This window comes from Capsicum annuum, chromosome 7 (assembly GCF_002878395.1).
Source record: "Capsicum annuum cultivar UCD-10X-F1 chromosome 7, UCD10Xv1.1, whole genome shotgun sequence".
NCBI lineage: Eukaryota > Viridiplantae > Streptophyta > Magnoliopsida > Solanales > Solanaceae > Capsicum > Capsicum annuum.
In genome coordinates this window covers 3,816,793-3,833,990 of record NC_061117.1, presented here as the reverse complement: position 1 = coordinate 3,833,990, position 17,198 = coordinate 3,816,793, and the positions used below count along the sequence as shown (strand labels likewise).

Below are 17,198 nucleotides of genomic sequence, written 5' to 3'. Positions count from 1 at the left end.
TCGTCCCAAAAAAATAATGTCATCTTTCCTTATTTAGCAACAATCTAATGACATCATTCTCATTTTGTCCTTATTGAGTCCCACTTAATAAGAAAAAACAACTAAAAAGTAAATATCAAATTGGCTTTAAAAGGCATTATTTTGTAAACTTTATGAAATCGTTATTTATTTCTTAAACTTCGTGTCTGGCCAAATAACGACACATAAAATGATACAGAGGGAGTAGTAACCTTCATCTCGTCTTATGTATATATACTCCTACCTTCTTTAGGTAACATACATATTATTCAAAGATAGAGCAACAACTAATAAGTACAATGGCATTGACATCATCATCCCAAACTAAACCAAATCATCATCCATTTTTCTTGATCCAATTTCTACTATGCATAACTATTTTTTCTTTAACCATTAGTACTAATGTTGTTGCCCTAACAACAACAAAAGAACAAGAATTGGATAAGATAACATCACTTCCAGGACAACCTATGGTTACATTTTCACAATTTTCTGGCTATGTTAATGTCAATGAAAGCCATGGAAGAGCTTTGTTTTATTGGTTGACAGAAGCTACTAATCATCCTCAAAAGAAACCTCTTGTTCTTTGGCTCAATGGAGGTTAGTTAGTATACTCTAATTTTCTTTTTAATTATTAAAAATTTCGTTAAACGTGTTCAAGATTTAACCTTGTGTTTTCTGGGGTCTTTTGAAAATAGTTTCTTTACCTCCGTGAGGTAGGATAAGGTCTGCATACATTTTATTTGCACCTGGACCTCACCTTGTGGGACTATATTGTTTAAATTAGAATTCAATAATTTAAAAAAAATTAGAATTACGAACTCTGGCAGAAATGCAAGGTAAGACCGCATACAATACTCCCTTGTGGTGGGGCTCTTCTCAGGATCCTGCGCATAACGGGAGCTTTAGTGCACCGGACTTCCCTTATAATTACGAACTCATAAGCTTTAAATTCTGAATTCTATAATTATTAGAAATTTCTCTAACCGTGTTCAAGAATTAAGATTGTGTTTCCTGAAGTCTTTTGAAAACAATTTCTCGAACTTCGTAGGTAGGATAAGGTTTGCATATATTTTATCTTGCGCTCGGACCTCACCTTGTGAGACTATGTTGTTTAAATTAGAATTCGATAATTAAAAAAAGTAAAAATTACTTACGAATTCATAAGCTTTAAATTCTGAATTCGCAATGACCCTATAATTAAAAAATACAATGATATAAAATTTAAATTCTGAATTTATCTCTATCATTCATCCTTCCTAAACATAATGGATTAAGCATTGGTAGAATCTTAACATCTTCTCTATCTTTAGTACTTTGACTTAAAATTTTGAATTTAGGGAGGAAAGAAGTTATACTCTCTCTGTTTTAATTTATTTATCTAATTTTGATATTATACTGAATTTGAATCTTATGATTTTAAACTAAAAGATGCGTAGAGTGTACCAAAATATTCTTTAACCTTATAATTTTGAACATGTGATGCGTGGAATGTTCAATTAAAGAATTAACTAAATTAAAAACAAACATTCTTTTTTAAACAGGTTAACATGAAAAATAAGAAAAAAAATAAATTAAAAAGGAGGAAATACTATTTTGAAAAATAATAATAAATGTTTGTTGCATATGAACTCTTTCAGTTGCATAAATTAAGGAAAGTTGGACAACTTTTTCTGAGTTAGATTTGAGTTATTTTATGTATTTTAAGAAAATTAAACAAGAATTTCTTGATTTTCTTAATAGCAAACCATTAATTAGTATCTTATTATCCATGCAAAATACTGATATTTAATCAAAAACTAAAATTAAAGCAATAATTATTATTAAATGATAATGAAATAAGGACAGCACATGATACATGTGCTTATGAGTAAGGTTCAAACATAATGGAAATTATAATATATGAAATAAATACATGGATTAATACTTAATAGGTAAAAGAAAAATATTTTTAAACTATATATATAAATATATATAGTCGATTACATTGCTTTTAAATTTAATTAATGTGAATTTTGAATTCGTCTTTAATTAACAATCCAATAACAACATATCAGTATATTTCTACAAAGTATTAAAACAAAAAGTGGATAAATGAACCCCCGAATTATGATAAATGGTATGTATATATCTTCCGTCATACTTTGGATACATATATGCCCCAATCGTTAGTGCGAGGGACGTATACGTACCATTTCATTAACGGTAGGGGCATATGTGTATCAAAAGCATGACGGAGAGTATATACGTACCATTTGTCATAATTCAAGGATATATTTATTCCTTTTTCGTCTTAATTTTTTTACCCAAAACGATTAACTGTTAGTGTGGAGAGGCATTTACGTACCATTTCATTAACGATAAAGATATATATATATCCAAATTATGACAAAGAATATATACATATTATTTATTATAATTGAAAAATATATTTATTTTTTATTTAATATATCTTACACGACTTATATCTGAATCAGTCGAAACTCTAATACGAATATCACCAAATAAAAAGTAATGTTGGAAAATGAAAGATCATGCATAAGTGCTCGTGATATCATCATACTCTTTTTATTCCTTTTTTGTTCTAAGTTTATTCCTTGTTTGTATGTGTACAAAAAGCCGCATTTTTGGACTATGCTTTTTCGTATTTTGTTCCACAATTTTATGATACAAACAAACAAAGTACAACATTCCAAATTTAACAAAAAAGTAGAACTCCTTTCCCTCTATTTTGTACTTTTCTTTCCATTTTCTACCATTCACCAAACTTTTCTTATGCATTTAATATTTCGAGTTATAATGAAATTTGTTATGATATGCTTTAATTTTACAGAGGTGTTATTATTTTTTTAAACTAAATTTTAGTATATTTTAATCAATATTTTTAGCTGACGTGATATTTTTTATCGATTTTTTTAGCTGACGTAACACCTTTGACGTGGGCTCTATTTTATGTAATAAAAGCGTTATGTCAGCACAAAAAAGTAATAAAAATATACTAAAATTAAGTTCAGGAAGGTAATAGAACTCCTATGAAGTTAAAGTGTATCGTAGCAACTTTGATCATAATTCCGAGAATACTAAATGCTTATCTCTTTCTTTATACAATAAAGTAAGAAAATAAAATCACCCTCTATGCCAATAATTTATGTACATATAGTTTGAATTTGTAAAGGGTTGACATACTTATAAAATACATCTTCAATTATTAGGTTCTTGAGACGCGTGTCAAGTCAAAGAAGGTTAAGTAAAATAAAACTGACTAAATATAAGATATGTCATGATCATAATATTTGTGTAGCGGTAGAATTTCTAAAACTTGTTCCCTTAAAACATATCATAATATGTATCTGGTTATAAAAATTAATGGTGAAAATTAGAAGTGTAAAGTGAGTTGTTTTCAAATTTAAAAATATGTTATTCTTTATAGAATTGACTAAAAGAAAAATATATCATAAAAATAAAAATTGAAAAGAAGGAGATAACAATTTTTCTGAAGAATCATATTGTGTAAATAAAATCATATTGTGACCTATAAATCATGTGTTTAACTAATCAGGAGCGGATCTATAGCCAAAACTTTAGTGTTTTGACACTCATTAAATTCGAGACAGATTAAGTATAATTATATAAAAAATTATATAAAATTTGATAAAAAATTTAGAAAAGCATTCGGTAAGTCAAGATGATAGTTGGGTGTTTTAGTTTTCAGGCAAAACCTTAACGTTTTGAAACTCAATATATGTATTCGAACCTTTCGAGCACCCACGGCCCCTAAATTCTGGATCTGGCATTGTTACTAATGCTTGCATCTTAGTTAAAGGTTTTCTGTTCGAATTTGAATAAAAAAAAATCATGCTAGGAACGTTTCCTCTAAATACCTATTATGAAAAAGGTATGAATATACCCCTGAACTTAATAAATGGTACAAATATACCCCTCGTTATACTTTAGGTACAAATATACCCTCGCTATTAATGAAAAGGTACGAATACCCTTTTGGCTAACGGAGGGACGCATGTTGATTTCCTATTCGCTAGCTTTTTATAATTAAATTCAGTTAAATTAATCCAAAATACGACCCAAATTAAAGCCTACACCGACCCAAATTAAAACCAAACCCGACATTTTCTACATTTATTAATTTGGGTCGGATTTGGAATTAATTTAATTAAAAAGAGCTAGCGAATAGAAAATCAATACGTTTCCCTCCATAAGTGAAAAGGGTATATTTATACATTTTCATTAACGGCGAGGGTATATTGTCCCTAAAATATAACGAGGGATATATCTGTATCATTTTTCAAAGATCAAAGGTATATTCATATTTTTTCTGTACCGATTATGCAATATATACAAATTTAAATTAGTTGATCTTTAATATAAATATCTAAAAAAAATTGTAATATGGTAACAATATAGAGCATGAGTATTCAGAAACCTACCAATAAGAGAAAATTAATAATGTTGGTCATCATGATGATAGGGAAATTAAGTACATGACTGGAAAATTTAATTTTTTGGTGAATTTTATGTGAGCTATCACTATTGAACCATAAATAAAAAGAAAAAGGTTTCTTTTAAAAAAAAAAAAAAAAAAAGAAGTGAAGGCACGAACATGAGTTGTGGTGCAGCGGGGGAATTATTCTACCCTTAATTAGAGATTTCGAGTTTAAATCCCAAGTATAAAGAAAATTCTACTGGGAGCGTCAACTCTAGAATAGACCATACAGTCAGGGGCGAAGCCACCTTTCATCCAGCGGGTTTATTCGAACACTATTCGATGAAAAATGATATAATTTTTAAATTGTTAAGAATATTTTTTATGTATACACCGTAGATGTTGAACTCTCTTCAGCTAGTTCGTATGTTTATTTCTGAACCCCCTCAATGAAAAATCTGATTCCGTTAGTACATGTAGTACGCAATCCAAATTAATCAAAACTTCAATGCGAATACCAAACACCGAGCGGAAAAAAATAGTGAAGGGTCATTGTCTTGTGAATTAATAACATGAAGCTAACTGTTGGAAAAATTTAAAATAAAGAGAAATAAAAAGTAGTAGTAGTAATAATAAATGATAGTAAGGGATGGGTAGGTGAATAATGAGCTATGGAGGATTGTTTCATTAATTGATTGTGTATAGAAATTATGAAATTCATGTGTTTTCCACATCTTTCTATCCAAATACAATCATGTTCAAATACAACTAACTTGAAAAAAAAAAAAATTAAGATAATTCATGGCAAGATGATTGAGATTCGTCTATTCTTAATCAGTTGTATCGTATTTAAACCTCTGAGAATTTTAAAAAAATTATTGACAAAGTCGCCTTCAGAAATGACTCGTGCAATGCAATAACAACAACTGTAATGTATCCGGTGTATTCCCACCAAGTGAAATCTGAAAAGAGTAAAATGTATGCAGTCCATACCGGCCACTACCAGTCCTCGGGAAACATACTTGTGCAATGCGCGAACCAAAAATTTAATCGAACCCTAATATAAATACTAAATGCATATGTGAAACCAAAATGAAAAATTGAAAAGAAAAAGAAAAACGACAGACAACTTCTATTGCTGAACAACAAAAAATATCTTTGTTACGATTAGTTATAGGCTATTGAGCGATAAATTTCATAATTTTTTCTTTTTTTGATAATTAATATGTTGAACTATATATTCACCTGTCATTTAATTTAAATAAATCGGTGAACTGCTATTTAGGTTAATTTTATATATACAGAGAGAGATAGATAGATAGAATTTTTTTTTTCTATATGCAGGTCCAGGTTGTTCATCAGTTGCATATGGAGCATCAGAAGAAATAGGTCCATTTAGAATCAATAAAAATGGTTCTTCTCTTTATTTAAACAAATATTCTTGGAATAAAGGTAAAACTATTTTTTATATATATTTTTATTTATTTAAACAATATAAATTAAATATAATTTTTAAAGAAAAATATCAGTAAAAAATGAAAGAATATAATTTGCAAAAATTATTAATAAATGCAGTGGCAAATATACTCTTCTTGGAATCTCCTGCTGGTGTTGGATTTTCTTATACAAATACAAGCTCTGATCTTGAAGATTCTGGAGATAAAAGAACAGGTACATATATACTTATTTATTTATATTTATCTATAAAAGGTTTAACTTATATACACTAATAATTTTAAACGAATTTGTACACTATCAAATGATAATTGAGATCAATAAATTTTTTTTTTTTTAAAAAAGAGTAATATATTACAACATGTTAAATTATAACGAACAATGATAGTCAAGAAAAATTATATTGCCGGTATATATAACAAGAAGTGGGGTTTCTTACATAAATAATCAATCAGATTCACTGTTTAAAACTATTTATAAACGAAATTGCTGAGGCACACCCAACTTAAAGGGGGTCCTATTACCCCTTTTATTTTTGACAATCCTTAAGTGTCTACGTGGCACATACGTGTGCCTACGTAAACCTTCAGTATGTTGATTCACGCAGTGTATCACGTATATGCCACATAAGCTTTAAGATTGTCAAAAATATGATTTTAATTAGCACAGATAATGGAAGCCCCTTTAAGTTGGAGTGTGTCTCGGTAATTTCGTTTATAGTTTAGAATGAAAATAATGCATTTTCTCTATACTTATATTATATATCAATCGGCTATTTTTAGTTTAAAGGGTGGATGGACCAATATTTAAGTTAGTTGTCTAAGTAAATAGTCCTCTTTTTATATCTCTTATAGTTCACAGACCTTTTAAAGTTACTAGTCAATTGCACGTGTGTATTAAGATAATAGTAAGTGTATATAAAGAAATAAATTTCTATCATTTATATCGAACAATATACTTGATCCACCTTTAAAATTCTACTTTTATGAATTGGATCCATTTAAAGTTACGTAAGGTTAATTTCTCGATAAAGAAAAGCTTACCTTTCAAAAAAAATTATCATATTTCTCTCTTTTCATACTGTTCAGGTCAAGGCAAGTAAAATCACATTCCATTTCATGCATCTTGTTATTCCAGATAAATAATCATAAATTATAAAATAAAGATATGGACAAAAAATTAAAAAAATATGATATATTGAAATATCAATTATTTAATGTTATACTTTGAAAGGAAAAATATACTTTAGAGTCTTGATGACGATACTAAAACGTAAAATGAGCAATTCAAATTATCTCTGATGGAAGAATGAATTCACGTATAAATTTGATTTACTAATGCATGAAATCTCTAATTACCATTATATTTTATCTTCTAGCCAACTAATGACTTTGTCTAATACTTGTTTGACACTATGATTTATTTGGTATTATGAGAAATCACAATTTTCACTTTATTTTTATCTCAATAGTTTTTTTTTTTTGTAATGTAAGTATGCTTTTGATAAAAGAGTATTAACATGAATTACGTTATAATCAGAAGTAGAACTAATATGAATAAAAAATAAAATTTAGAATAGAAAAACATAACTTAAATTCACTTGTAATCGATACGAAGTTTTGTCCACATGTTTCACATAAATCTTTTTTCATCTGCACAAACATATTAAAGAATCAATCACTAATGATTTATTTACTAAGGCAAATACAAATAATAAAAGGTTATGAAAAAATCATCTTAGAAGTTTAAGGATTTTCAATTTTGGTAAGCCTAATTTACAGCAACAATAAAAAAAAAACGAACTTATTTTGAAGGTAAATTTAAACAACAACAATAAACCCAGTATATTCCCACATAGTGGGGTTTGAGGAGGGTAGAATGTACGCAATCCATACCACTATATCCGAAGAAGCTTAAAATTTGCAATCAAAAGAAAACGTTGAAAAAGATAAAAAAAGAATTTAATGTGATTCTTTACATATACTATTTTAGGAATGTTAATTTTTTTTCATATATTTTAGGATTCATATATTTTATGTAGTCTAAGATTCTTAATCTTTTCATATATTTATTTTATCAGGGTTTTCCATATAATTTTAGGAGTGCTTGATTTAATAATATAATAATGAAAGAAAATAGGTGAAAAGACAGTTTTGTCTATTGCAGAGTGTTTTAATGAAGGGCAAAACGTTTGATTTTAATGAAGGGCAAAACGTTTGATTCACTTTTCTAAGGGTTTTCAGACTTTTAATATATTATAGATAAATTATAGATTATAAATTATAGATATCGATACATAATCTACCAAAAATTTCTTATGCACAAATATAAAGTCTTCTGAGAAAATATTAGTTACAATCTGCCAAAAATTTCTTATGCACAAATATGAAGTCTTGTTAAAAAATATTAGATGACGGTCTAAATTTTGTAGACTTTTAATGACAGTGTAATGTTTTATTGATCAAAAAGCATATTTGCAAAACTTTAAAAATAGGAATAAAATAACAAAACTTAAAATTAATATAACAAAAAGGAGCAGGTCTTAAGAAATTTACACCGATTATTTATTTTTTGGGACAACTATTTAGTCAATAGTCCTCTTTTTACATGTCTTGTAAATTTACTGACATTTTAACTATAATTTAAGTATTTTTTTATGCAAATTGAATTTAATAAAAAATTATTACATTACAATCCAAAATTTTGTGGAGGATTGTTTGATATTGAAAAAAAAAAAAAAAAAAAAAAAAAAAAAAGTATTTTACTCTTGTCATTCAATTATGGACTCATATTTGCCCTTGAACTATTAAATTAATCCTTCTAGATCAAGAAAATCTCAATAAAATTAGTGATCTAAAATCATATTTTAATCTGAAACCTTACAAACATACATATACAAAATAAATAAAATATTAATATTTTTTTTTTCACGATTGTTATTTTTAGTGTAGTATTATATTTTACATAATAATATTATTATTTATACTAATAAGAATTGATTCAAGTTAATAATACATTAACCATGCATTTTCAATACATTACCTTAGATGTTACTGTGAATATATTATTTATTATAATAAAAATTTGAATAGTTTAATTCAAAATTTCAAAATATTTCTATTGAATTATGATAGTTTTTTTTCCATTACTATATTCAACATTATCAAGAGAAAATAAAATTAACAACTAAAATTTTTTGAGGCCTTAAATTTTAGGAGTCTAAAATACGTTATTAAATATTTTAGCATTGGCATATTAGCTTTAACTTTTAGAGCTATTTATTTTTTTGGCACAGCTCAGGACGCACTAATATTCCTCACCAGATGGATGTCAAGATTTCCTCAATATAAATATAGAGATTTTTATATTGCTGGCGAGAGTTATGCAGGTATTCTAATGAAAAAAAAAAAAATCTAATTCTATAATTAATTTTGGTGATATTTTTTAATTAATTTTGCTAATATTTTTTTTGGATTTGCAGGGCATTATGTTCCTCAATTAGCAGAAGCAATTTTCAATTATAACAAGAAATTTTCACATCCTATCATAAATCTCAAAGGATTTATAGTAAGTAATTCATCTAATTTTATAAAAATTAATACTAATATTCTTTAATGTAAGTGAAATTTGCACTTTTAGTCCCTCGTGTATTGATAGATTCCAATATTTGTCCTTAAAATTTCTAGTTAAGTTCATCTAACCTTCAATTAATTGGTATCTACATTTTGATCCATCTACTTTTGAATCTTCACAAATTTAACGAATTATTTAGTGTTAAATTATTTAATAACTATGTATATGTTATGTTGAATTTGTATTATTTCTTCGTAGTCGAGTATAATATATTTTTTTGTAAATAGTCTAAGCATCATATATTTTCTATATAAAGGGATCAAAATCATGCAGTTTAATTCCTACAATAAAAACGTGAATTTTCAACGGCCATTACGTCAAAAATTGACTCGTTCTTTAAGGTATTTCCGATGGAAAATTTATCTGAAACATTTTCGACGAAATTACTCTTTCTTTTTAGTGAATTAATTGAAGGTTAGATGTACTTAACTAACTACTACAACCACAAAATTTAGAATTCATTGATAATTGAGGGACCAAAAAACAATATTGCTCGGGCGATTCTTCAAAAATATTATTGCATTGTATCAGATACTTCAAAAATCCACTGTTTTGGAGTATCATACACACACCCGTGGAAATTTAAGAGAATCTGAGCAACATAGCCAGAAATTATACTACATACATACTCATGAAAATTGGATCTTGATCAGGGGTCTATCGGAGACAACCTCTCTACTTCTTTGGAGGTAGTAGTATGGATTATGTACACTTTACCCTCCCCAGAAATCTATATCAATGCTTAGACAACTCTTCAAAAATACTGCTGGACCTGTATTGGATTCTCCATTTATGTACTACTTTGGAGTATCTGACATACATCCATCGATATATTTGAAAAGTCCGAGCAACATAGCCAGAAATCATACTACGTACTCTTGAAAATTGAGTCTTGAGCGGGGGTCTATCGGAAACATCCTCTCTACTTCTTCGGAGGTAGTGGTATGGACTGCTGATACTTTACCCTCCCAAAAAATCTATATTCCTAAACCGAGGGGTCTATCGGAATAGTCTCTCTACTTCTTCGAAGGTAGTGGTATGGACTGCTTACACTTTCCTTCCCCAGAAATCTATATTTCTTAGACAATTCTTCAAAAATATTGCCGCATTTGTATCGAATACTCCATACTTGTAATACTTTTAAAGTATCTGACATACACCTATCGATATTTTCAAAGAGTTCGAGCAACATTGCTAGAAATTATACTACATATATACTCATGAAAATTGAGTCCTTAGCTGGGAGTATATCACAAACAACCTCTCTACTTCTTCGAAGGTAGTGGTATGGACTGCGTATACTTTACATTTCCTAGAAATCTATATTGCTCGACTCTTCAAAAATATTGTCGCATCTGTATCGGATACTCCATATATATACTGCTTTTGGAGTATCAGACATACACTCATCGATATTTTCGAAGAGTCCTAGCAACATAGCCAGAAATACTATATACTCATGAAAATTGAGTTTTGAGTGGGGTCTATCGGAAACAACCTCAGTCCGAGCAATAGCCAGAAATTATACTACATACTCATGAAAATTGAGTCCTGAGTGGGGGTCTATCGGAAACAACCTCTCTACTTCTTCGGAGGTAGTGGTATGCAGTGACGGACTCAGATTTAAGGAGTGTGGGTACTTACTACAGAAAAAAATAAAAAATCACTTCAACCAGGTTTGAACCCGAGCACACCTATCAGTGGAGAGTCTTAAGATCAACCTAAATTTCAGTGCACCTAACCAACTTCTTGTTTAGTGGGTGCTTTTATATAATTTATACATATTTTCATATATTTTTTTATGTAATTATACCTATTCTGTGTCGAGTTTAGTGAGTGCCGGAGCACCAAAAAATTATGTGCAGATCTGCCCCTGGTGGTATGGACTGTGTATACTATACCCTCCCTATTGCTTAGACGACTCTTCAAAAATATTGCCGCACCTGTATCGAATACTTCATATATATACTACTTTTGAAGTATCTGACACACACCCATCGATATTTTCGAAGAATCCGAACAACATAGCCAGAAATTATACTATACACTAATGAAAATTGAAATAATATACAGGTTGGAAATGCAGTTACTGATAACAAATATGATGGAATTGGCACCGTGACATATTGGTGGAGCCACTCAATGATATCAGACAAAACATACAAAAAAATCATAAATTTTTGCAATTTCACATCTGAAAAATCCTCAAAAAAATGTGATGAATCAGTGAGTTATGCAGTGAACCATGAATTTGGTCACATTGATCAATATAGTATTTATACACCATCTTGCAAAATTATGCAAAATGAAACAAATTTAAATAATAATAATAAGTATGTTAGATTCAAGAACACAATTATTCATAGGAAATTATCTGGATATGATCCTTGTACTGAGAATTATGCAGAAGAATATTATAATAGACATGATGTACAAAGAGCTATGCATGCTAATGTCACTGGGATTTCATACAAATGGACTGCTTGCAGGTAATCATGTAATCTTGTACTTCTATATGCTTTATATTTTACTATAAAAACGGATTCAGAATTTTAAGTTTATGAATTCGGAATATATGTGCAAAGAGTTTGTTGCTTGTTTTTATGTTTTTTGTTTGTTATACTGTTATCTGTCCTGAGTCAAGGGTCTATTTATAACAGCCTCTCTAAGGTAGTGGTATGACTTGTGTACACTTTACGCTCTCAAATCGCATTTTGTGAGAATACATTGGATAGTTGTTTTTGTTATTTTAAGTTTATGGATTCGGAATATATGTACAAAGAGTTTGTTGTTTGCTTTTATGTTTTCTTTAATTGTTGTAGTGTTATCTGTCCTGAGTCGGGGGTCTATCGGAAATAGCATCTTTACTTCATCTGAGGTAGTGGTATGTTCTGTGTACATTTTGCGATAACGGCGGATTCAGAATTTTAAGTTTTTTGAATTCGGAATATATGTGCAAGAGTTTATTGTTTGATTTTATGTTTTTTTGTTTGTTATACTGTTATCTGTCCTGAGTCAAGGGTCTATTGGAAACAGTCTCTCTACTTCATCTGACGTAGTGGCAAGGACTGCGCCGGGTGTCTATCGGAAATAACATCTCTACTTCACCTAAGGTAGTGGTATGGACTGCGTACACTTTACCCTTCCCAGATCCCATGTTATGGGAATACGCTGGGTATGTTGTTGTTTTTGTAAGTTTATGAATTTTGAATCAGACCCTTTTTTGCTTATTTGATTCTGAATAGGTTATTTATATGTACTAAATGAATTTTTTGAAGTAAATATAGGATCTAGACTAAAGCTATTAAGTTCTACCGAACCCATCTAACTTTTAAGTGTAGATCCGCCCGTTCTTGGCCAGGTTATTCTTATGTCCCACATTGATTGAGGAAATGGAAGAGGATCGGAGTCTTGCAGTAACTAGTAAAGTTACTGACATGTGATCGGTAGGTCACGGGTTCAAGCCTTGAAAACAGCCTCTGGCAGAAATGCAAGGTAAGGTTGCGTACAATAGATCCTTATGGTCGGGCCCTTCCGTGAACAGTCTCTGACAGAAATGCAAGGTAAGGATGCGTACAATAGATTCTTGTGGTACGGTCCTTCCCCGAACAGCCTCTAACAGAAATGCAAGGTAAGGTTGCGTACCATAGATTCATGTGGTCGGGCCCTTCTCGAACCCTACACATAATGGAAGCTTTAGTGCACCGAATTGTCTTTTTTATTGATTTTATCCAATATTAACCCCCATATGTTAAATGTCCCACAAATTGTGGTCCGGCTATTCCTCGAATTCTGTGCATAACGGGAGTTTTAGTGAACCGAACTGTCCTTTAGGTCAGGTATATTGATTTCCTTAAGTGGACATTTTTGACAACTTTATTTTTCTTTTTAACAGTGATATATTGTTAAAGAATTGGAAGGACTCTGATGATTCAATGCTAGCAATATACAAGAAATTAATTGCTGCTGGTCTTAAACTATGGGTGTTCAGGTAAAACTAATTAATTAATTAATTAATCTCTCCTACTAATTATATTTTATAGAGTTTTATAAATGTGTTATACCACTACAACAAGGTCAAATTGAATTCCGACAGTTTGGAGTTTAATTGTAGAATATCTTAATATTTTACATAATTACTTAAATTCTCGATTTTGTCTGCATATTAGTTACCGATAAATCCAAAGAAGATACACTTTTTCCTTTTAAGAGACATAATTAGCTCCCTATACATTCTTTTTGATTTAGGGTCCGTTGAGATACAAAATTAGCTCCCTGATACGTCCAACAAAAATACATAATTAGTTGAGATTTTTGTAAGGGTGAGAATTTATATAAATATGATAAGTTAAGGTGTATGTTTATGTTATTTTTTCAATAAAAAATAATTTTTAATTTTTTTTTTTGAATTTAAATGCAGTGGGGATACAGATTCAGTAGTACCAGTGACTGCCACAAGATTTTCACTAAGTCATCTTAATCTCAAGATTAAAACTCCATGGTATCCTTGGTATTCTGGAAATCAGGTAACATAAAAATAAATATATACATATATATATATATATATATATCTTGTTTCATGTTTTATGACGACTTTGTTTACTATCATTTTGTCCTGAGTCGGGAGTCTATCGGAAACAACCTTTTTACTTCTTCGGAGGTGTGGTGTGGACTGCGTACATTCTACCCTCCCCAAACCCCACTGTGTGTGAATATACGGGGTTTGTTGTTGTTGTTGCTGTTGTTGTTGTTGGTGGTGGTATGTGTGTATGTGTGTGTGTGTATATATATATATATTGAGTATTTTAATAATTGTGAAGTTCATTTAAACCGTAAAAGAAGCTAGCTCATCAGGAAGAATTGCCTAAATCCATATAAGAAGTTCATATTTGCCTCATTCCACCGACGTGGGGCTTATCATGAACAAGGACGTCGCTCCTGTCACTCGGATTGACATAAAATATTTTTATTGGCGAAAGTTATTTTTCTTAGAACTATCTAGAGTTTAATTTAAATATCATATTATTTATTTAAATTGATAGACGTCAAGATTACTTTTGTCATACGAAATAAATTCTAAAAATTGATTTCGTCTATGATTTGCGTCAAGATGACTTTGTCATACAAACTCTAAATCTTGAATTTGCCTCTAACAAATGCTAAGATTACTTCTGTAATATGAAACAAACTCAGAATCTTAAATTCGTCTCTGATTAATGCCAAGACGACTTCTGTCATAATAAAAAAAACCTAAAACTTGAATTCGCCTCTGATAAGTGCCAAAATTACATTTGTCATCTAAAGCAACCCTAAATCTTGAATTTGCCTCTAACAAACGCTAAGATTACTTTTGTATTATGAAAGAAACTCGAAATCTTAAAGCCAAGATGACTTCTATCATAATAAACAAACTCTAAATCTTACATTCACCTCTGATAAATGCCAAAATTACTTCTGTCATCCAAAGCAAACCCTAATCCTTGAATTCGTCTCTTGAATTCGTCTCTGATTAGTGCCAAGACGACTTCTATCATAATAAACAAACCCTAAATTTTGATTCGCCTTTGATAAGCGCCAAAATTACATATGTCATCTAAAGCAACCCTAAATCTTGAATTTGCCTCTAACAAACGCTAAGATTACTTCTGTATTATAAAACAAACTCGAAATCGTAAATTTGTCTCTAATCCGTGCCAAGACGACTTCTATCATAATAAACAAATTCTAAATCTTAAATTCACCTCTGATAAATACCAAAATTACTTCTATCGTCCAAAGCAAACCCTAAATCTTGAATTCGCCTATGATAAGCGCCAAAATTACTTCTGTCATCTACAACAAACCCTAAATCTGTAATTCGTCTCTGATTAGTGCCAAGTCATAATAAACAAACCCTAAATCTTGAATTCACCTATGATAAGCGCCATAATTACTTCTGTCATCCACAACAAACCCTAAATCTTTAATTCGTCTCTGATTAGTGCCAAGTCATAATAAACAAACCCTAAATCTTGAATTCACCTATGATAAGCGCCAAAATTACTTCTGTCATCCACAGCAAACCCTAAATCTTTAATTCGTCTCTGATTAGTGTCAAGTCATAATAAACAAACCCTAAATCTTGAATTCGCCTATGATAAGCGTCAAAATTACTTCTGTCATCCACAACAAACCCTAAATCTTTAATTCGTCTCTGATTAGTGCCAAGTCATAATAAACAAACCCTAAATCTTGAATTCACCTATGATAAGCGTCAAAATTATTTTTGTCATCCACAACAAATCCTAAATCTTTAATTCGTCTCTGATTGTCACATTATATTATATTGTAGGTGGGAGGATGGACAGAGGTGTATGATGGACTTACATTTGCAACAATTAGAGGAGCTGGCCATGAAGTTCCATTATTTCAACCTAAAAGAGCATTTATTCTTTTTGAGTCATTTTTGACTGGCAAAGAATTACCAAAATAAATTGAGAAAATTCAAATGAAAATTGCAATCTTGAAAAAGTTGAGAGACCAAAAAAGTAATTTTAATTTTTATAGCTCCCATGAAAATTATGGGAGTTTTGCAAATTTAGAGTTAGAATTGATTCATTTGAAATTTGTGTACTGAAACTCATTTTACCAAAAATAATTTTTCTACATATCTAGAATTGTCAAGGCAACTATTTATTTATTTATTTATCAATTTGAGTTCATTTTAATTCACTTCAGTTCATCTAAAAGTTGTATTGGTTTGGAGTAAATATTAGCCCATGAGAAAATATCTTTACTTTTTTTATATGTTACTAGTTAAGTTTACGTGCTTTCTTTGAATATACAAAGTATAAAAAGAATAAATTGTTGTAGTTTTGGTATATTTTCTTAAAACTACAATAACAAGTGTTCATTAATTGATGGGATGATTATTTCTCTTCTTTTAATATGATGAGTATTGGATGGTATTCAATTGTAAATCTAATTTTTAACACTGAATAACAAAGTCTTGTAAAAAGAATATTATTTGGTTTGAATTTTTAATTTGAGAAAACAGTTCTTCTTACCATATATTTCAGAACTCCTTAAATATTAATTTTCCTAATATTTATTACCAAATAATTTAGCACTCCTCAATTTTTAAAATATATTACTCTCTTACCAAAATATTTTAGGACTCTTTAATTTTAAATATTATAAAAATAAATAATAATTAAAGTAAATAAGTGAAAAAATAATTTTGTCTCATTGTGTGATGTAGATTGATTTGAAAATAATAAAATAGAGAAAAAAATTGTAACTCGTAGTTCATAATACTTGTATGTTTAAATGGTTATGCGACTTTTAAGTATGTATTTTGAATAAAGTATAGTATTATATGACTAGAAAATTAGTGAGTTTGATACACTTCATAATGCAACATTTTGATAATTGCACGTTATATTATTTGATTTTAATTGTATAGTGTGTATATATATATGAGGTTTATTGTATATGTATGTATGTGTTTTTAAAAGCGAAAGCTGAATGTACGGGTTATCAACTACACATGTGTATATGTGTAAACGGGTGAATCTCAAAAATAGATCCAAATTAAGGTGACTTTCAAATTTTAGCCCCAAATAAATTTTTTTTCTTAAAATAGCCTTTACTTAACTAATATTCTTTTGGA

The 17,198-nt window shown here is 29.4% G+C and overlaps 1 protein-coding gene across 5 annotated transcripts; it reads left to right on the top strand.

Moving 5' to 3' along the window:
* Nucleotides 1-239: 239 nt before the first annotated feature.
* On the top strand, nucleotides 240-16,194 carry LOC107877600 (serine carboxypeptidase 24). 5 transcript variants are annotated; one of them, XM_016724284.2, is made up of 9 exons: nucleotides 240-618; nucleotides 5,804-5,911; nucleotides 6,035-6,130; nucleotides 9,210-9,302; nucleotides 9,396-9,481; nucleotides 11,621-12,036; nucleotides 13,443-13,538; nucleotides 13,968-14,073; nucleotides 15,879-16,194. In XM_016724284.2, exons 1-9 carry the CDS (start codon nucleotides 318-320, stop codon nucleotides 16,017-16,019), a joined length of 1,443 nt encoding a protein of 480 aa, XP_016579770.1. In that variant the 5' UTR covers nucleotides 240-317; the 3' UTR covers nucleotides 16,020-16,194. The 5 variants fall into 5 exon arrangements, 2 of the variants coding, with proteins under 2 accessions (XP_016579770.1, XP_047271082.1); XR_007057535.1 differs by lacking the exon at nucleotides 15,879-16,194 and adding an exon at nucleotides 12,584-12,660 and having other exon boundaries at nucleotides 272-618; nucleotides 13,968-14,002; XR_007057534.1 differs by lacking the exons at nucleotides 13,968-14,073; nucleotides 15,879-16,194 and adding an exon at nucleotides 12,584-12,722 and having other exon boundaries at nucleotides 272-618.
* Nucleotides 16,195-17,198: the final 1,004 nt, after the last annotated feature.